The sequence below is a fragment of the Aulonocara stuartgranti genome (assembly GCF_965226115.1).
Source record: "Aulonocara stuartgranti genome assembly, chromosome: 1".
Taxonomy (NCBI): domain Eukaryota; kingdom Metazoa; phylum Chordata; class Actinopteri; order Cichliformes; family Cichlidae; genus Aulonocara; species Aulonocara stuartgranti.
Window position 1 is genome coordinate 42,383,076 of NC_138939.1, and position 21,060 is coordinate 42,404,135.

General features: G+C 40.9%; 1 protein-coding gene and 1 long non-coding RNA gene across 3 annotated transcripts; one reads left to right on the plus strand and one right to left on the minus strand.

The window, feature by feature from the left end:
• Positions 1 to 454: 454 nt before the first annotated feature.
• Positions 455 to 20,486, plus strand: rasl12 (RAS-like, family 12). Its single transcript, XM_082541117.1, has 5 exons — positions 455 to 730; positions 1,131 to 1,187; positions 13,648 to 13,721; positions 15,768 to 15,962; positions 16,721 to 20,486. Exons 1-5 carry the CDS (start codon positions 649 to 651, stop codon positions 17,048 to 17,050), a joined length of 738 nt encoding a protein of 245 aa, XP_082397243.1. The 5' UTR covers positions 455 to 648; the 3' UTR covers positions 17,051 to 20,486.
• On the minus strand, positions 4,783 to 8,817 carry LOC309711093. Of its 2 annotated transcripts, none has more exons than XR_014277879.1 (6): positions 8,585 to 8,817; positions 7,328 to 7,475; positions 7,134 to 7,222; positions 6,656 to 6,963; positions 5,789 to 5,971; positions 4,783 to 5,694 (listed from the first exon to the last, which is right to left on the minus strand). It is a non-coding gene; the product is annotated as an uncharacterized lncRNA (long non-coding RNA). The 2 variants fall into 2 exon arrangements; XR_014277880.1 differs by lacking the exon at positions 8,585 to 8,817 and adding an exon at positions 8,363 to 8,380.
• Positions 20,487 to 21,060: the final 574 nt, after the last annotated feature.

Consider the following 21,060-nt stretch of genomic DNA (forward strand, 5'->3'; position numbering starts at 1 on the left):
TGACCGCGCCTTCTTTCCCTCCTTCTCCATGGTGACTCGCTTAATCTGTGCTCCACTAATCAGGGCTTTATGTATCCTCGTGCGCGCGCTTAACTCATTCACTGCCATTGACGTCTATAGACGTCAATTGAAAACATACGTTGACTCATGGCTGGCAGTGAATGAGTTAACTTGGGGTTAAAGCAACTCCGCGTTGATTGAACTAAGTGTTATCAGCCTTTCTGAAACCGAATATTCCGAGTTGGACAGTTCGGGGTTACTCAACCCTGAGTATCGTTTTTCACTCTGAGTTTTCTAAACCGGCTTCCTGAAATAGGGCCCTGGTGGTGCTTCCATCCAGTTCAGTTTAGCTTTTTCAGGCTCCGTTTGAAATCTTTTTCCTAAAATGGAGAGGTCAGTGCATCATTTGCACACGACACCGTTTCTGCTTTCCCCGGAGCAGTAGAGGCACACTGTGATCACAGCACACATCTGGATCTTATAGTCTTTTTATTTTCAGTATTTTCATCTGAGAGAAGAGAAAACAAGCATATTTCTCAGATTCAGCATGTTTGGATGTCTATTTTCTCCCTGTTAGCATCATTTGAAAGCAGGGGCATCTGTCAGGAATAAGTCTGTGTAACGGTCTCTCTGAAGATATTCCTGTCGATGATGTTTGGGAAGGTGAAGACGTGTAATCCTGCTGAATGTAACCTGGTGATTCTTGGTGTGATGGGCTGCGGGAAGTCAGGTCTTTTAATCTTTCACTTCAACAGATGTTTAATCTTCCTTTTTAAACTGAGGGCTGACTGATTTGCTAGATTGTTTTTACTTGTAACCAAATAACTGTTTTAGCAATTCATGTTTAAGAATCACAATGTTACAACTTCAGTGAGCCTGCATGAACACCAGATCCACCAGGAAATAAAGTAAAAGATTTTCAGTAGTAAGTAGAAACAAAACATTTCAACTTTCCAGAGGAAGTTGTTTCATGAGATGGACAGTTCCATAATTCCCTGGGTGGGTTTTATTTAGCATTTTCCCTCAAACGTTCAATGTGTTTTTGTAGCAGTGGTTTTCTCATGCCCCTCACTAACCCTGGTCTCTTGAGGCTCTGTAAATTCTCTTCTGTCTTTGTTCTTGTTTTACAGCACTGACAGTAAAATTTCTCACAAAGCGCTTCATCACTGAATATGACCCCAACCTAGGTAAGAAAACAGACAGCATTGCTGGTCGATGGTGATGAAAGTGCTGTATTTAAAGTGAAATTTCCACCCAGTATATTTCCCCTTCATGCTCAAGTATTTGTATTGTGTCTTGGAAGCCAGTTTCACCATATTGTTGTTTGTGTTTTACAGTTGTAATTGTCTTCAGCCTGTTGTGTTTCCTTTTAATGTGACTTTTGTTAAGTTTCTGTGGGACACATTTTCACTCTTGAGTGCATCACCCCACCCCCATGCTGTTCTGGAGCCGATTACGTTCAGAGTTTCAAATGAAAATGGACTGAATACGTTTCATTTTCATTGATTCTTTTACTCGCAGTATGCTGTAAGTGATATTTAGCATCTCTGCTGAAGAGTCATATGTACAACCTGTGGAGCCTTAACGTTCTCACTGGGATTTGTGTGCGCAGATCTAACATTATGAATGAGAAATGACTTCGATTTGTAGATTTGTTTAAAAACAAACTTTCACATTTTAGACATTTGTACACAGTCCCAATTTTCAGAGGCTCAGAAGTAGCTGCAGAGCCAATGGTTTTGTTGTCAGGAGAGTGGCCTGGCTCCAGTCAATGAATCAGAGAGCAGCCTGGGGTTCAGTATCTTGCCCAGCGGTACATTGGCATGCAGACTGGAGCAGCCATGTATCGATCCCTAGTGGATTACCTGCTCTACCTTTTGATCTACAGCTGCCCCTAGAGAGGCGTGTTCCTCTGTCTTTCTGTGACAAACTGAGTAAATAAATGATCTAGAGTTTATAAAATATGTTGTGTTGAGCTTCTATTTGGTGGCTATTCACCGAAAGTCTTAGTAGGAGTTCCAAAGAGATGCTGGTGAGTAAAGGCGACTGCACTTTAATCACATATTGATGAATTGAGTTAAAATCCTCTGTGATGGTGTACAGAGGCAGAATTACAAACTGTATCATGGTCTAGAAGCACTTATTATTCTCTTTGACCTGGTGACAAACAAAAGCGATTTCTATATCTCCTCTTTTCTCGTGTAAGGGACAAAGTCAGACCTGAAAACAGTGACTGACATGTAATGTTTAAGCGTATGCACTTTAACATTTTAGACTTTTAACCCTCAGCTGTGATGGAACAGACTCATTTATTTCAATGAACATAATTATTTTTCTATTCTTTGTCATGAATTCATGAATTTCTGCACTTTGTTTTATCTGCAGTAGCATTGTTGCCTTTTACAACATTTTGAGGTTCTTTATAGCTCTCTAGCATTCATTCCTCTGATGATGCCAATGGCTGCACTCAGTCGGTCCCTTTTAAAGTAAAATGATGCATCAAATGCCCCTTAATATGAGTGCACTTAGAGACTGAAACAGAATGCCCGAATTAACAAAGAAGCTTGATAACCTTTATCTGGAGATACCTGTTTATCTGGAGTTTTGTCAGATTAGATAAAGCAAAGAAAGCCTGGCTATGTTGAATTTCCTTCTTTGTATAGCCCTAAGGTGCATCTGAATATGCAGATAATCCTAGAACCTTCATGCAGTGGGCTTCTTTCTTTCTTAACCTTCATTCAGACTGAAAACAACCACTGAACATGATCAAGGTTTTTTCAAAAAGCTGCAAGAAGCCTTTTCACCCCCTGTACTGTGCAAGCTGCATTTCCCACAAGCTACACAAGATTATAAAAGTTTAAAAAAAAAAAATTTCTCTGGTCCCCTCCCCAATCAGACCAGGAGTGACATGTTTAGCCGCATGTTCTCCTTAAATTGCTGGTTGTCTGAGTGGTGTCCCAGAAACGATGTGGGCTTCATAGATAATTGGCAAACCTTCTGGAGGAAACCTGGTCTTGTTAGGAGAGACGGCATCCATCCCACTTTGGATGGAGCAGCTCTCATTTCTAGAAATATGGACAAATTTATTAAACCCCCCAAAATATGACTATCCAGAGTTGGGACCAGGAAGCAGAGTTGCAGTCTGACACGCCTCTCTGCAGCTTCTCTCCTCCTGCTACCCCTCCAAAAACCCATCTCCATAGAGACTGTGTCAGCTCCCAAACAGACAAAAAACAAACTAAAAACCATCAACAAACGACTTAAACATAAACAATTACAAAGAAAGAACAATACAGTATCCACATCTGAACCAAAGAGTAAAACAGTGAAATGTGGATTATTAAATATTAGGTCTCTCTCCTCCAAGTCTCTGTTAGTACATGACTTAATAATTGATCAACAAATCGATTTACTCTGCCTTACAGAAACCTGGTTGCAGCAGGATGATTATGTTAGTTTAAATGAATCAACACCCCCGAGTCATTCTAACTACCAGAAATCTCGAAGCACAGGCCGAGGGGGCGGTGTGGCAGCAATTTTTCACACCAGCCTATTAATTAATGAAAGACCAAGACAGACTTTTAATTCATTTGAAAGCCTGATGCTTAGCATTGTCCACCCCAGCTGTGAAACTCAGAAACCAGTCTTACTTGTTATCATCTATCGTCCACCTGGGCCTGACAGAGAGTTTCTGTCTGATTTCTCAGACTTTATATCTAATTTAGTTCTGAGCTCAGATAAAATAATTATTGTGGGTGATTTTAACATCCATGTAGATGCTAAAAATGACAGCCTCAACATGGCATTTAATCTGTTATTAGACTCAATTGGCTTCACTCAAAATGTAAAAGAACCCACCCACCACTTTAATCACACTCTAGATCTTGTTTTAACATATGGCATCGAACCTGAACATTTAACAGTGTTTCTTGAAAACCCTCTCCTGTCTGATCATTTCCTGATAACATTTACATTTGCAATAATTGATTACACAGCAGTGGGGAGTAGACTTTATCAAAGTAGATGTCTTTCTGAAAGTGCTGTAACTACACTGTTAAAAAAACCATCCTAAAACAACGGTAATATTCCGGCAGCTGGGGGGCCAAAATACGACTGTGAAATAACAGAAAATAACTCCCCATAAAAATACGGTTATTTCCAGTAATGAAAATACAATTAGTTGCGCTAATTTGACATGGGATCTCGCCTTTTTCAAGTGCTGCTAAACATTAAATCAGGAACATGTTAATGTGATTAAACAATGAAATCATCTATAAATTGGAAAAAAAAAACCATCCTAAAACAACGGTAATATTCCGGCAGCTGGGGCGCCAAAATACGACCGTAAAATAACAGAAAATAACTGTCCCATAAAAATACGGTTATTTTCAGTAATTAAAATAGAGTTTGTTGCGCTAATTTGACATGGGATTCTGCTTTTTCCAAGTGCTTTTAGGAACATTTTTACGTGATCAAACAATGAAATTACCTATAAACAAGGTCACTGAATGTGGAAATATGAAACATAATGCGTAAATGTACAGAAATATACACTCTTAGAAGGGATGTGTTAAAATTGACACATCATGTGTTAAATTTTAACACATGTGCTGCATCAGATCAGGGACAACACATGATGTGTCAGTTTTAACACAATTAATGTGTCTGCTCCTTTAACACATCTTCTGTGTTAAAAAATGTAAACACAAAGATGTGTTATTTTGACACAAAGATGTGTTAAAATGTGTACATTTCAATTTTTTTTAAAAAAGGAGAAAAAGATGGGTATATATTATACACTTATTGAATTCCATTTTTTATTTGGCATATTATAAATCATTACAAACTGAATGAACAACAACTGTCAGAATCTTTTCAATTAAAATGTTTTAAATTCAATTTTAGCCAAAGCTATATCACAATTTTTACTTTACAAAATCAAACAAAATTCATATCTGACTAGCTTTCTATCTCTCTAGATCATTAAAATGTCAAAAAAAATTGAATTTTTTCAATATATATATATAATGTTCTGATATAATCCAGACAATACATGAATTAAAATTTTTAAAGGTAACAATTGTCATCTTCAACAAATTGTCAACATTTAACAAATGTGCAGTTGCATGCAAACAGAAAAACATACATTTTGGCGAATATAGCATCCAGGTTATACAATTTTGTACCTTGGGTTTAAATACAAAAATCAAAAATTTCAGCCAATCAGTTCATATTGTCTGACCTTTCCACTGCATAGGCATAAAAATGGTCAGTCCTGATAAGCAGTGTATTTGACAAAGATGCCAAATGAGGTTTCTCACCTCTGTGAACAGAGACTCTCTACATTTTGGACAGGTGAACATTTTACTTGCATACTTTAATCTGTGCAATCAGCTCCAGTACTTTGGTTTTCCTTTGGGTGGACAGCGGCAGGTCATAGACAAAATCAAAGAAGGTGAAGACGGAGCCAAGTGGTGCTGGATAGGACAAGTTACATACCCAGTACAGTTTGAAAAGCTTATCCACAGCACACGTCAGGCCATCATTCAGAGAAATGGTTACTCTGTCATTCTTAGCAACAATGATGTACTGCCTGGTTGCCCTCTTTAGATCACCGATGCATATCAGCTGGGGTTGGTGTGTTGTGGATGATGCTTCAGGATCACTGCAAAGCGATGCAATACTTGTTCCAGGCTTGGAGATGGGGGAAGATAAAGATAGTATTCAGTGAGGTGTAGACAAATGCTTTCCTCAGGTAAATACCGTGAGAACTTTACTGAATACATACCAGTGCAAAAAAGGCTGCAACGACTGGCACCAACTGGTGGGAGTAGGTGTGTTAACACATGGCGGGGGGGTTCTTGTTTCCAGGGCAGCTACTGATTTGAGCTTCGGAATGATACTGGCTTCCCATTTTCGCAAAAAGAGATCCACCTTTCCTCCTGTAAAATTGCCAAACTCCAAGTCCAGCCTACGGAAATAAAAGAAGTGTTTAAGTTTAAAATGAAGCATTAAATACATTAAATCAAAAGTACATTCTGTCCATTTGGTAGCTGTATGGCTAAAATCAAACTTTACAGTATCACATTTCTGTTACCCATTCCACATCAAGCTTACCTACACAGTGAAACAACAATTTACTTGGAGTGGTATTTGAATACAAGTCCATTATTCCTTAATTTTAGCTATGATTTGGGTCCCATCAGACCCTGAGAAAAAATTAGGACTTTTTAGCTGATGTTCAACTTTCTAGCAGACAATTTCTTATGTTGTCTATCTGCGGTTTGTCCTGTAGAGCTTTTTTGTTGAAAATAGTGCTGCTGAAAGCAGAGTTTCATACAGATTTAGGTGATTTTTTGTAGGGTTTTCACTTCCACGAGCAGCACTTTCTGCATTGTCATTTGATGTCCCTACTATTAGATAGTCATTTGGTGGTACGACTAAGATTTTGGACCATGTGAAAAGTGATGCTCATTGTAATCAGTGCGCAGGGAGTAATGATCAAACTCTGAAGTTATAAAACTTTCAAAATATTCACTAGGAGCTCATAAACATACCTCCAAATGTATCGACTCCTGTTACATACTTTGTATGCAAAACACAACTGAGTGGAGAAGGAGTACATAAACCATTACCAGAGAACCAAGCAACTTACCAGACTTGGCATGTCCAAAAACCGTGGGTACTCTCCGAATATTCCAGGCTCTGAGACTGGTGTATGTTTCCTCCATGCCTGACATGATAATTGGAAGGTTCTCAGCTGAGGGCCGCAATAACTTGGGTGACCCACTCATCTGTGCTGCTGGTATTCCCATCCTCTCGCCTGAGCTTCTTGTCTTCACCACAGTCATCTGTCACTTTTCGCTTCTTATAATGTCTCTGCCCCTGGTCGAGATTCCGTCTAAGGTTGCGCAGTTTAGTCTCTAGGAATCCACAATGAGAGACTGGATCATAATAATGCTCCTGAGGAAGAAAGGACAGAGGTATATGGGTAACAGCTGAGCAATTTTAACTGAGAAAAAAAGCTCTAATAAATAATTAGATAAAGGTTAAACGATACACAGTAAGTGGGAACAAGTGCAATTTTCAGTATGTAGTGGAATTTACATTATTAAAATGCTAAATTTACTTACAAATCCTTCCCCCTGTCCTGCCACTTAAGGGTGGAAAAGTGGTGAGGATGCTTTTTGCTACAGTTAGCTTCTCTGCACTAAGAGGGTAACTGGAAAACAAAGGTAAACTTTTTTACTTCTGTGCACTTCAACATTTTTAAAGGAAAACATTCATTGCAAAATTTTAACAAAGTACAGTAAAGTGCGATACTTACTAACCACACCTCTCCACCAAATCCCCAATGCAAGTCTTCACAAGGAGCCTCCTCGATGGCACCGACAGGTTTCATACTCCTTAAGAATCTGTGGGGCTTTCCTGAGTGACTTCAGGGGTTGACTTTGTTCTTCTGTGGTAATGGTAGACTGTGTAAAGGCAACACCAGACACTTTACCTCTCTGCAATAATCTTCAAAGTCATGACAGCAAATTTCCACAGAGCATAAAAGCACGAGTTTACTCAAAAAGCTGCAGCAGAAGAAGGCGGTTTCTTAACTACGTGATTATAACGCAATGACTAAAAGAAATTCTGAATAATAAATAAATTGATTTTATCTTCTAGTTGCTACTTGGTGAATAAATCTGATCCTGACTAATAGTGATGTCTGATGTCTGTGGCACTGCTGACAATAAGAATTTTTTTTTTTTTTTACAAATTTCTTTCTCATCTATAAAAGTGGTTACAAGGACTTTGACAGATTCTAAGTTGTCATATGTGTGCTGAAAAAATGAAACACATGGCTAAATAAGTAAGATAATTTGCATGGTCAAGTTGCTGTTGTTTGGTTTTTTAAATAACACTGACTATTACTTCCTCAGAAGTTCTGCATAAAAAAGAAACTATATCAGAGCATGTTTCCAGCAATAAGCCTTAAAAAAGAATGTGCACATACTTTAGTTAATCATACTAGATGCAAAAACTGCTTTAACTGCTTGAAAAAAAATTATCTCTGTCAATATGAGGTATATTTCATGTTAAAGTTACTCAGTCTTTATTCCTATTCTCTGCTAGTAAACGAATGGTCGCGGTGATAACTACATTTGCTATATTCAGAGCTAACGACAATATTGTCATTTTACTCAACACTGCTACGGTTAGGTGCTGACTCTGGCGTTGCTCATAGACAACATAATGCCTGTCGGAGCCGCTAGCCAACTACCACACTGGTTCTTAGAGCAATTTCTGAATACTCTAATACATAAATAAAGTAAATAGATAAATACATGAATAAAGTAATACATAAAAATACTACCAAAACACATTAACTCTAATGGAGTATGGCACGAAATCCAAGAACTAATAATAAAATTAAGAGTAGGATATGTTAGCAAGACTGTTACATTAAGGTTAGCTAGGTATAGTTAAGCAGTAATTAACTTAAACTCTAAACTCCTATATTTTATATAAATTCACATTCTTCCAGAAACCCGGCATATTTTCAGTACATTAAGATAAACTGGTAAATGATACTTACTGTAAGGTCTGACAACATACTAGGCGACGTAACCTCCATCTTTGTCTCCTTTGTCTCATTGGCGCGAAAGATAGCGCCCCCTTCCCGCCGCCGCCGGTATGTCATGTTGCTGGGCAGAATTTGTTTCAATTTTAAGCATGTGTGTTCTTACTCATTTCATTTTCTACTTTTGCTTCAATTGTATTCACATGTTACGGTCAAAATTAAGCCTGTTCTTTGTGGATACTTATGCTTATAGTATAGCCATGGCCATTAATTGGTATGCCATACATATTGAGAAATAAAAAATTAATCCTCTTTCAGAATTTTAGTACACCATACCTTGGTCCACATTACATTATAAAATGTTTTATTTGTTGAAAGTAATGAGGAAAGGATTAAGGAAAACAAACAATAACTAAACATTTTATTTATTCAGTTAATATAGTTATAATACATTGTTAATCTACAATCTATTTCACTAAACACAGGGCTAGTATCAAATTACTGAGCTGCTAATTTTAGGTCCTGTTGTTAGATTCTGAAAATAACACACAAAATGTGTTAAACTGTGCAACACATCAAGTGTGTTAAGCGTTTTACACATTTTTTCAATGTTTACACATTTTCTTACACATGTTATGTTAAAATTTACACAAAATGTGTTAATAGTGTAACAACACATTTTTTGTGTCATTTTTTAACACATCCTTTCTAAGAGTGTACAGTTAACAGTTGGTTTAAATAATAATTGATTGCATGCCCTGGGACAGACTGACAGAGGCGAGGCTGCCATATCGCACCATCGGCCCCTTTGGCCATCACTAGTAGGCGGAGAGTCTTGACCACGGACACAACGACGGAGAGTGTCCGAGCCGGGGCGCGAACCGGCAGTCTTCTGATCACAAGGCGAACTGCCAACTCTTGAGCCACGATCGCCCTAACTAGCAACGATAATAATACTTATGTGATGTAACACAAGCTTATAGGGATCATGTTATATACTTTTCCATAGCATTAGGGGCGATCGTGGCTCAAGAGTTGGGAGTTCGCCTTGTAATCGGAAGGTTGCCGGTTCGAGCCCCGGCTCGGACAGTCTCGGCCGTTGTGTCCTTGGGCGAGACACTTCACCCGTTGCCTACTGGTGGTGGTCAGAGGCCCCGGTGGCGCCAGTGTCCAGCAGCCTCGCCTCTGTCAGTGCGCCCCAGGGTGGCTGTGGCTACAATGTAGCTGCCATCACCAGTGTGTGAATGTGTGTGTGAATGGGTGAATGACTGGTTGTGTAAAGCGCTTTGGGGTCCTTAGGGACTAGTAAAGTGCTATACAAATACAGGCCATTTACATTTGAATTCAACAGTTCAATCTTTCAAATATTGGACAGATATTTGTGAAATCATGAAACATTTGTGAATGTATTTTAACAATCTAAATATGCATATGTACAGACAGATACATTTAATAATCATGACAATTATGTTGTATTACATTACAGTGATTTAACGTTAATTTACATTCACATGTGAAGTCAAAGTCTATTTACGTAACTTTAATGATATTCTAGAAGAACAGAACATTACTGTAAAATGCAGTAAAATACCTTCATATTAGGGTTTTTTCCTATGGTCGCAGCCATACCCGCGAACTTGTTGTTGTTAGTTCACATTCATTGGCCGATGCTTAGCGTCATGTTATTTATATTAACTGCAATTCCTACCTCTATATTTCTTTTTCAAAATATATAATTAGCACAGCGTGTCCGTGCAATGTTTTACATTGTGGCATGCACAGAAATCTTAACAACGAAGCTCACAGAGAGATTGAGCTTGTTATTTAACCCCAAGCTGGTAGGGGGAGCTATTTATTGAAACACTTGCCAGTGCTACAATGTGCCTCAAGGTTCAACAACAGCACAACAGAAGTCACTCTCTACAAAACAACAGCTGTCAGTGACGCTGCACCACGGCGTAAACACAGCATTCAAGATAACAGTTAAAAGTAACGTAACCATAAACAATAAAACAAGAACATCTAAACAGCAGCACATGTCCCAAGGCATGATGGGAGACATTCCTGGATGTATTTTTACGAGCTAAATATGCATATGTACAACAAAATATATTTAACAAACAAGTAAATTGTGTTTTATTACATTTACAGTGATGTTATGTTATTTTACATTTGACATGTCAGATCACAGTCTACTTTTGTAAATGTAATGATATTCTAGAAAAACAGTACACAACTGTAAAATACACAGTAAAATAATGTGACATTACTATTTTTTGGAACAGTGTAAGTTTAAGAATATAATCCACCCACTGTTATCATCTCCAATGCCCTGTACCAACATAGAGCAGAGCAGCTATCTGAACGCTACCCCAACAGAGGTCGATTATCTTGTTAATAATTTCACCTCCTCACTACGTACGACTCTGGATACTGTAGCTCCTGTGAAAACTAAGGTCTCTAATCAGAAGTACCTGACTCCGTGGTATAATTCTCAAACACGTACTTTAAAGCTGATAAATCGTAAGCTGGAGAGGAAATGGCGTGTCACAAATTTAGAGGATCATCATTTAGCCTGAAGAAATAGTTTGCTGCTTTATAAGAAAACCCTCCGCAAAGCCAGAACATCTTACTATTCATCACTGATTGAAGAAAATAAGAACAACCCCAGGTTTCTCTTCAGCTCTGTAGCCAGGCTGACAAACAGTCAGAGCTCTTTTGAGCCAACCATCCCTTTAACGTTAACTAGTAATGACTTCATGAACTTCTTCACAAATAACATTTTTATCATTAGAGAAAAAATTACCAATAATCATCCCACAGATGTAATATTATCTACAGCTACTCTTAGTACCATTGATGTTAAGTTAGACTCTTTTTCTCCAATTGATCTTTCTGAGTTAACTTCAATAATTACTTCCTCCAAACCATCAACGTGTCTTTTAGACCCCATTCCTACAAAACTGCTCAAAGAAGTCCTGCCATTAATTAATTCTTCGATCTTAAATATGATCAACCTATCTCTAATAATCGGCTATGTACCACAGGCCTTCAAGCTGGCTGTAGTTAAACCTTTACTCAAAAAGCATCTCTAGACCCAGCAGTCTTAGCTAATTATAGGCCAATCTCCAACCTTCCTTTATATCAAACATCCTTGAAAGAGTAGTTGTCAAACAGCTAACAGATCATCTGCAGAGGTTTATTGAAGAGTTTCAGTCAGGTTTCAGAGCTCATCACAGCACAGAAACAGCTTTAGTGAAGGTTACAAATGATCTTCTTATGGCCTCTGACAGTGGACTCATCTCTGTGCTTGTCCTGCTAGACCTCAGTGCAGCGTTCGATACTGTCGACCATAATATCCTATTAGAGCGATTAGAACATGCTGTAGGTATTACAGGTACTGCACTGCAGTGGTTTGTATCATATCTATCTAATAGACTCCAGTTTGTGCATGTAAATGGAGAGTCCTCTTCACACACTGAGGTTAATTATGGAGTTCCACAGGGTTCAGTGCTAGGACCAATTCTGTTTACATTATACATGCTTCCCTTAGGCAGCATCATTAGAAGACATAGCATACATTTACACCGCTATGCAGATGACACCCAGCTCTATCTGTCCATGAAGCCAGATAACACACACCAATGAGTTAAACTGCAGGAATGTCTTAAAGACATAAAGACCTGGATGGCCGCTAACTTTCTGCTTCTTAATTCAGATCAAACTGAGGTTATTGTACTCGGCCCTGAAAAGCTTAGAAATATGGTATCTAACCAGATTCTTACTCTGGATGGCATTACCTTGGCCTCCAGTAACGCTGTGAGAAACCTTGGAATCATTTTTGACCAGGACATGTCCTTCAACGCACATATTAAACAAATATGTAAGACTGCTTTCTTCCATCTGTGCTACATCTCTAAAATTAGAAATATCCTGTCTCAGAGTGACACTGAAAAACTAGTTCATGCATTTATTACTTCCAGGCTGGACGACTGTAATTCATTATTATCAGGAAGTCCTAAAAACTCCCTGAAAAGCCTTCAGCTAATCCAAAATGCTGCAGCAAGAGTCCTGACAGGGACTAGAAAGAGAGAGCAGATTTCTCCTGTTTTGGCTTCCCTTCATTGGCTTCCTGTTAAATCCAGAATTGAATTCAAAATCCTGCTCCTCACATACAAGGTCTTAAATAATCAGGCCCCATCTTATCTTAATGACCTTGTAGTACCATATCACCCTATTAGAGCACTTCGCTCTTGCTCTGCAGGCCTACTTGTTGTTCCTAGAGTATTTAAAAGTAGAATGGGAGGGAGAGCCTTCAGTTTTCAGGCCCCTCTTCTGTGGATCCAGCTTCCAATTTGGATTCGGGAGACAGACACTATCTCTACTTTTAAGATTAGGCTTCAAACTTTCCTTTTTGCTAAAGCATATAGTTAGGGCTGGACCAGGTGATCCTGAATCCTCCCTTAGTTATGCTGCAGTAGGTGTAGGCTGCCGGGGGATTCCCATGATGCATTGAGTTTTTCCTTTCCAGTCACCTTTCTCACTCACTATGTGTTAACAGGCCTCTCTGCATTGAATCATATCTGTTATTAACCTCTGTCTCTCTTCCACAGCATGTCTTCATCCTGTCTTCCTTCTCTCACCCCAACCGGTCGCAGCAGATGGCCCCGCCCCTCCCTGAGCCTGGTTCTGTCGGAGGTTTCTTCCTGTTAAAAGGGAGTTTTTCCTTCCCACTGTCGCCAAAGTGCTGCTCATAGGGGGTCATATGATTGTTGGGTTTTTCTCTGTATCTATGAAGCGCCTTGAGGCGACTTTTGTTGTGATTTGGCACTATATAAATAAATTGAATTGAAATTAAAGGACATATTATATTTTACACAGGCAAGGAGCACACAGGCCAATGGAGCAGAGCTATTGTTATAATTAAAATCAGAAACATTACACTGATAATATTCGGGTTCTTCTTATTTTTATTCACTGCTCCGTTACTGTGTTTACTGGAATTGTTTACTTCCTGCACAGCTATAGAAAGCCTTTGAAAAGTTAAACATGACTGTTCTGTGTCCTTGCATATACAGAAGACGTCTACTCGTCTGAGGAGGTGGTGGACCAGCAGCCGGTCACACTGAGAGTGATGGACACCTGTGAACAGGTATGAGCCAAAATTTGGTTTTCATACAGGAAATTATTCTGTGGCCTATGTCTGGTTTTCAAAATAAAAGCCCCAGAATGGTTTGCACTTTTCCTAAATAGCTTGCAATTACTTACTGGTTCATATTAAGACGTGTCAGTGGGGTAACATTTTCAAAATAAAATCTTCTAGTTAATTTTAGAAAATTTACATGATACCTAGGACGGTGTCTGACTTGTTTTTCTTTCCTTTTTTCGATTGTCTTGTCCTGCGCTATCAGAATTATTGTCTGAATTCCAAGAAAAATGCCCAACAGATGTGTCTGTGACGATTCTCAGTCATCCAGGTGATTGTAGTCTAAGGAGCTTGGAAAGAAAAGCCTTTGGACAACTTTAAGTTTCTTGAAGATGTTTCACTTCTCATCCGAGAAGCTTCTTCAGTTCTAGGAGCAAATGGTAGAGAAGCTTGTCTGTTAAGCCCTATGGGGAGTGCCCCTAAGAGGGTCACGGACCCCCTACTAATCCTCTACCTAATCGCACGAGCCAAGGTGTGAAAACAGGTGTGTGTCACAATCAGCCAAGGTTTCGAGTGAACCCATTGTGAAACCTGGCCCCACCCGATCATGTGACTTACTGAGGTCAGATGGCCCAGGATGTGAGTGGGCCTTAAGGCGTCTGGGAAGGGATATCAAAACTGGATTATAGATGGCAGAGAGTTGGTGTCGTAAAAGATGCTTCTTTCACTCCTCTTTCAAACCATCTGTCCTCTCTGTCCAAAATGTGAACATTGGCATCCTCATAAAAAGTGACCTTTGACCTTTCGGTGTAGATGGACAGCCGAGTCTTGTCTGGTTGAGGTGGCTCTTCTATGTTGTGCCATGTGTTTATACCAATCCTCGCTGCTCTGTACAGCATACACTACGTTGTCAAGTTTGGGTTTAGGAGTTCTGTGTTTGGGATGAACCAGTTTGTGTCTGAGTGTGTGGCTGGGTCTAAAGTACACTGGGATGTTGTGCTTGGAAAAGACTCCTGAGTTTCTCTGATAAACCTGCTACATAGGAGATGATCGTTCCGCTTGTCTTTCTGATCCTCCCTAGTTGGTGTCTGATCTTCTTTTCTGTGCATCTTTGCTGATTTGGTGAAAGCCCAATTAGGCTAACCACATGTTATAAGAGCTTCCATGTTACATGTGTGTGTTCCCTCTTTTTCCCTTCTGGCTTAGTGGGAACATTTTCTGCACGGTCTTGTAAGCTGCTTGTTTAAGTGAAAATACATTGATGGGTTTTTTTGCACTAATAAAGTTGAGGAGTTGTAAAGTATTTTGTCTCGTGTCAGTTATATCGTCAGTTATATCGTTATCGCAAATTTTCAAATGTATATCGTGATAAATATTTTTGGTCATGTCGCCCTGCTCTACTTCAGATATCCAGCACCAAAACTCTGAACTGGTGGAAAGAACCAAAAGAGCCTGGATGTAATTGTCAGGTGTATTACCGTGACAGTGTGAGCAGTTGTTAGATGACGTAAAGGCCATCTTGAACATCTGTTGACCTGTATAGTGCACTCTACGTAGTATTTTGTATTGTATTAATAGTAGAGTGGGATTTCTAATCAATTTAAAGGTTTTTCAGCATATCTGACACCAGAAGTTTTGGTCTAAGCTGACTGATAGATGCACTTCCCATTTTGCAAGGGAAAAGATATCGATACATCTATTTTTGAGAGTGTCCTGTAGATATCTGACTTTCAAAATAAAAGCTTGTCTGCATACCCAAGGTATCAAAATGCCCCCCACCCGCACGTTTTTTACTTTTTATTTATTTATTTATTTATTTATTCATTTACTCTGATAAATCTGCTCAGCTTTTTATCCAACTTTTTTCCATCCAAGCTTTTGGCAGCAAAACACTGGTCAGCTCCATTAGCAGCAACATTGGACATTCATTTCTCTAGAAATTGAGATAATTAGTGCACTGTGCTGATAGCAAAATCTTTTAGTCTAGAATCTAATGACAGCTCACACAGTAATTTACAGAAAATGAAATTGAGTATGTGTGTGTGTTTGTAGGAAGGTCCAGTGAACAGTGAACGTTATCTGTCATGGGCAAACGTCTTCCTGGTGGTCTACAGCATCGATAACATGGAGAGCTTTAATGGCTGTCAGCTGTACCTGCAGACACTTGCCTCACACAACAAAACCTTCAGGCCACAAACTCCCATCATTCTTCTGGGCAACAAGAAGGACATGGACAGATACAGGCTGGTATCTGTGTGTGTGTGTGTGTGTGTGTGTGTGTGTGTGTGTGTGGCAGCGTGTAAATTAGTCTGTAGACCTTTTCACTGAAATTAGCCACATGAAGAAAGCTTTGTCTCAGACGTCCCTGGAGAAATGAAAAAGACACCAAAGTCCTCATTTGTAAATTTGACTACCTTTAGAACACCTTTTTGATTTACACTCATTAGACACTTAATTAGGTACAATTTGCTGGTACTTTGGTTGAACCCACTGATCATGAGACACAAACAATTAACATATGTTTAACTTCCATCTGTAATGCAGTGGACTCAACAAACCATTGTTGACGGTTAGATACTCAAAATAATTGGACAAACTAGTATAATTTAAAATAAAATTTTGGATTAAAATGCTTTGCAGTCAATGACTGCCTAAAGTCTTGACGCCACGATCATCACCGGGTGCTGAGCTCATTTACAGCAGTCACTGTTTTTTCTCTCTCTGCCTTTAGTTTCGGCTTTAGCAACTGAAAAGCTCTGTTGTGCTGAGAACGAGTGACTGAGCTGAACATTGAAAAATATGTTATTTCTTTGTCTGCACAAACTCTTGGGTTGGTGTTGGAGTGTCCTTTGGGTCATTATCCAATCGTACTGTCTGCTGTCTGATCCGTATTGTTATAAACCTTCGTTTTAATTCATGAAGACATCTGTTGGTTGCAGACTATGACAGTGATACTTGTTGTAAAGGTGTTTTTCCTAATCAGAGAAGTTTGTCCTATCAGACAGGTGCGTCAGTCGGATGGTGAGGCCTTGGCGTCTCATTTTGGATGTGTATTCTTCGAGGTGTCAGCCTGTCAAGACTTCCACTCTGTACAGCAAGTCTTCCATGAGGCAGTGAGGAGGGCGAGGAAAGGCGGTGCCTGTGGCTGCTTGGTCCCCGCCATCTGTGCCAGCGAGGACAAAGCACTTCTGGGTGTCCCATCCTTTACTACACCATGTTACAAGGAGCTGCCAGTGCCTGCCAACGCGAAGCTGATCACAGTGAAGACATCCAGAGCTCAGAGCAAACGGAGAGCTTCCACTCTCACCTTACTCAAAGGGTTTAAGATATTTTGACACATTCTACTGCATGTCCTGTGATACTGTAAGAGAGTTGTAGGTCCTTATGTAGACAGGCTTCTGAAGCAGCAAGAGCAGCTCCACCCTACAGACATTTGGCAGGTTCAATGAAAAAGCCTGAACAATCTTAACAGAGGCTTTTCTTAATATGTTGATTTTATGTTGAGGTTTTACACTGAAAAAACGGCCATGTTGGATTTACTTAACTCAATAGTGGACATTGGTTGCACACAACTGCTTTGCCTTGGCAGAAATTTAAACAACTGAGATAAATCAACACAACGTATTCATGTTCAGTAAACCTGTGCATTTTGTGTTGATAAAACGCAAGCGAAACATGTTCAGATGGAGTAAGTTGAGCTCTTGGAATATTTTAATCCTTCACAATTTTGTCATTTTATTTCAACACTGTTCAATAACTTTTACCACAGTACTACTTGGTCACTTAAATACTACATGGTGTCTTCATATTACATAATGTTCAACAAAGTCTGGTTAACATAAAAAATGAATGAATCTACAACAACTACCATCCTCCTATCTTGGTTGCAGGGGGGCATAACCCTGAAGTGATAGGGTAAGAGGCGGTGTACACCCTGGACACCAGTCTATCAAATATAGACAAACAACCACTTGCACTCACAGGTAACTTAGAATCACCAATTAACCTAACCTAACTCTAATGACTGCATGACTTTTAACTGTGGGAAGAAACTAGAACACCCAGAGAGAAACCACTGTAAACTAGCCAAACTGTGGATTTGAACTCAGGACCTTCTTGCTGGGAGGTAACAGCACTAACCTCCATGCCACCAATCCAGGTATAACAAAAGTAGGAAAGCAATGATTTCATGGCTTGATGCAGAATCTTCTGTGCATTTTTGCCCTTGACAGGTTAAACCACAGTAAATAGCGATAGCACACACGTGGTGTGTCTGTAGATATCTGCCTCTTATAATTCCACTGATTTTCCTGCAGTTTGAAATCTCGTGTGATCTTGTGAATTTTGTGAGACCAGCAACTAACCACTCTCACTAGATTGGGAAGGACACTGTCTCAGCTGAACTCTGGACACACACATACACTGATACACACTCATCCCCCCTCCCTTTCCTTTTTTTTTTTTTTTTGGCCTGTCCCATTTGGTTCTTTAGCCGTCAGAATTGTTGTCTGAAGACCAACAAGGATACCCAATGGATTTACTTTGCCAAATGGATCATCGTGGCATTGCCGTATTGGTCCATTTGGTCGATCTTTGTTTTTATTATTTATTATATTTTATTTCCAGATGTTACAGACGGGACAGACATGAGTGAGAGATAGGAAAGGGAGAAAGAAAGAGGAAGGAAAGGAAAAACAGAAGGGGAGAGGGACAGTGAGAAAGGGGGGGAGAAAAAAAATAAAAATCTCCTGGATCACCTGTTGAGAGAAGAATAGAAAACAAGCAAAAAAAGACAAAAAAAAAAGAAACAAAGCAACATACTAAACACAACACCATCGCATTAATCTAGCTAAGTGTAAACAGCAGTAAATACTAAATATTCAATGTTGTTGTGCAGCACGCAGGACAGATGTGCTTCGAAGTAGCAGCCAAGAAAGGTGTAATTTGGGTCTACGAGCAGTGTACACCCGTGTGCATACCTGTGTGGATCAGCGCGCTTGTATTCCAAAGGTTTCTCCATGTAACGATCTGCTAGGGAGTGTGGGGGGGCCACAGCCCCGTCCTCCAGGGTGTGAAGCAGGTATGGAGGAGATCAAAACTCCAGACATCCAGAGGCCCCCAGAACACAAGAGACCAAGGAAGACCAACAGAGGGGCAGCCACGCCACTGTTCCAGTAAGAGCCGAGGAGAGTCCCAGATGAGGGCTCACTCAGCAGCCGCGGAGCAGAAGCCAGGGGGAGTTGCAGTGACGCGCCCGTGAGCTCCGCCGGCAGCCAGCTGTGCCTGAGTGACCGAGCCCCAGGCCGAGAGGCCGGGGGCACCCCACCCCCGAAGGGGCCCGAGCGAGCCCCAGGCTCCAGGCCCCGATAAGCGGCCGCCAAGGAGTGAGCCGGTGTGTACCTGGACGCCCATCCCCAGACACAAAGAACCACCAACGCACCGACACCTGAGGGAGTCCGCCACTGGCAGGGGAAGTGGTGGTAGGGGGAGATAGGCCTCCAAACCTTGGAGGGCCTGAGGTGTCCCCAGAGAGGTGGCGCCTGATACCCAACCTGACATATAGACACAGACATACAGGCACACACAGACACAAACATCCATTCCCCCCCTCATGCTCTCATATGCACTTACTCCACACTCAACCAACGTGGAGACAGACATAAAGAGACGCTGTACACACAATCACACTCCCCAAGCGTACTCTACAAACCGGGTCTAGGTACCCTTGCCCCTGGAGGGGGGAACTGCACCCAGACCCAGGTGGTGTTACCCTTTTCCCTGCGGTGGGGAGAGGCAGACCACCCCGACTCCGTAGCAGCAGGGAGGCCCCACACTCCAGACCGCAGTCGGACGGCCAACTCCTCCTACTAGCCCTCCCCCTCCAGCAGGCCGCAGAGAATGGGGGTGAGAGAAGACTCCAAACCTCCCTCCACCCGCTCATTGTAGTGTTGATGCATGTGTGTTCTAAGGTGCATTTAAAACCCAGGAGGGCATGGAGCTACCTGCCAGAGAGCAGCAGGTAAGCGCATGGTCCCTCCTGCTAGCCCTCAATGTCTAAGTGTATTTAAAATTGAGAGGTGGGCAACGACGCCAGGGGTGAGGTGTACACCCTGATGGTACTTTGGACTCCGTGATTGTGCCCACCCCCAAGATCCTATATGTATGTGTAATGAGAGTGTGAATAATGTGAATGTCTAAGTTGTGGGATAAAATTGAGGCAGAGGCAGCCAGAAGGGGACAGAGGGGGGGGGGTAGCCTCCTCTGCACCCTGGTGACATACCCCTACTCCAAGGCCCTGCATGTGTGGGTGGTTGTGGTGCAGCGGGAAGAGAGAGGCAGCTGGAGATGGGGAGGGAAGGAAGGGAGGGGCAGGTAACCCCTCCCTGGGGCCAGCTCCCCCGCTGACCCCAGTAGGCACCCCCATCCCCCCTCCCTTTCCAAACGCCGTCGATGCTTGTTCCCTCCTAGAGAACACGGCGGGTTTGGGCCCAGCGCTGGAAGAATAGCTGCAGGGCAGGATGGCTGCTGTGTTTGCTTGGGACAACTCCTCACCCCCCACCCACCCCTGTTACTGGTCACGTGCTCCATAATGTTGTGCTGTGGACATTTATGTGCTTTCTGTGCAGAGGAGTTTTTTGTTTCCTGTTCTCATGCTGTCCTCCCAGGAGCTCAGCATGAGTAGAGGTCTCCTTTTTCCCTCTTGGACTTTCCCATTGTTTTGTATTTCAGTGTTTTTCTGTAATACTACCGGTCCCTGACCTGTCTCCCCATGTGATGTCTGTGTTGTGTATGTAAGGTCGGGGGGTCCCCATTTCACTGCAGGGCAACTTACATGTGACAAATAAAGTTCTGATTGATTGATTGATTGTTTGTATCAGGTCATCTCAACAAGAAGAAATTAAGTTGTTGAATTTCATACAGATCCTACATGATTTCCTAACGTTCAAGATAGAAACATGAAATTTTTGTGCTCAAATTACAAGGTAGACTTTTTTTTTCGGCTTGAGATGGAGGCCTTCCTCAAACCACGATCCAAAGGTGTAGCAAGATTTTATTTAATTTAGCTATATTATTGACTTACTTCACTCGAACATGATTTAATCTACTCTCTCTGCATATCATGTAGTTTCTACATGACACAGTTACACTTAACTTTAAAGCATGAGGCAATTGTGTTAAATACACGCAAGATGCTTACATAAATCCAAGAGATGGCCAATCCCTTTTTTTCAGCGTAGTTTGTTTTTCTTATGACCTCCTTAATGTTGTCATATATCCACTGAAATGATGGATAAACCAAACCATTATGTCACTGAGAAAAAGACATGCATGCCTTATAAGCTTG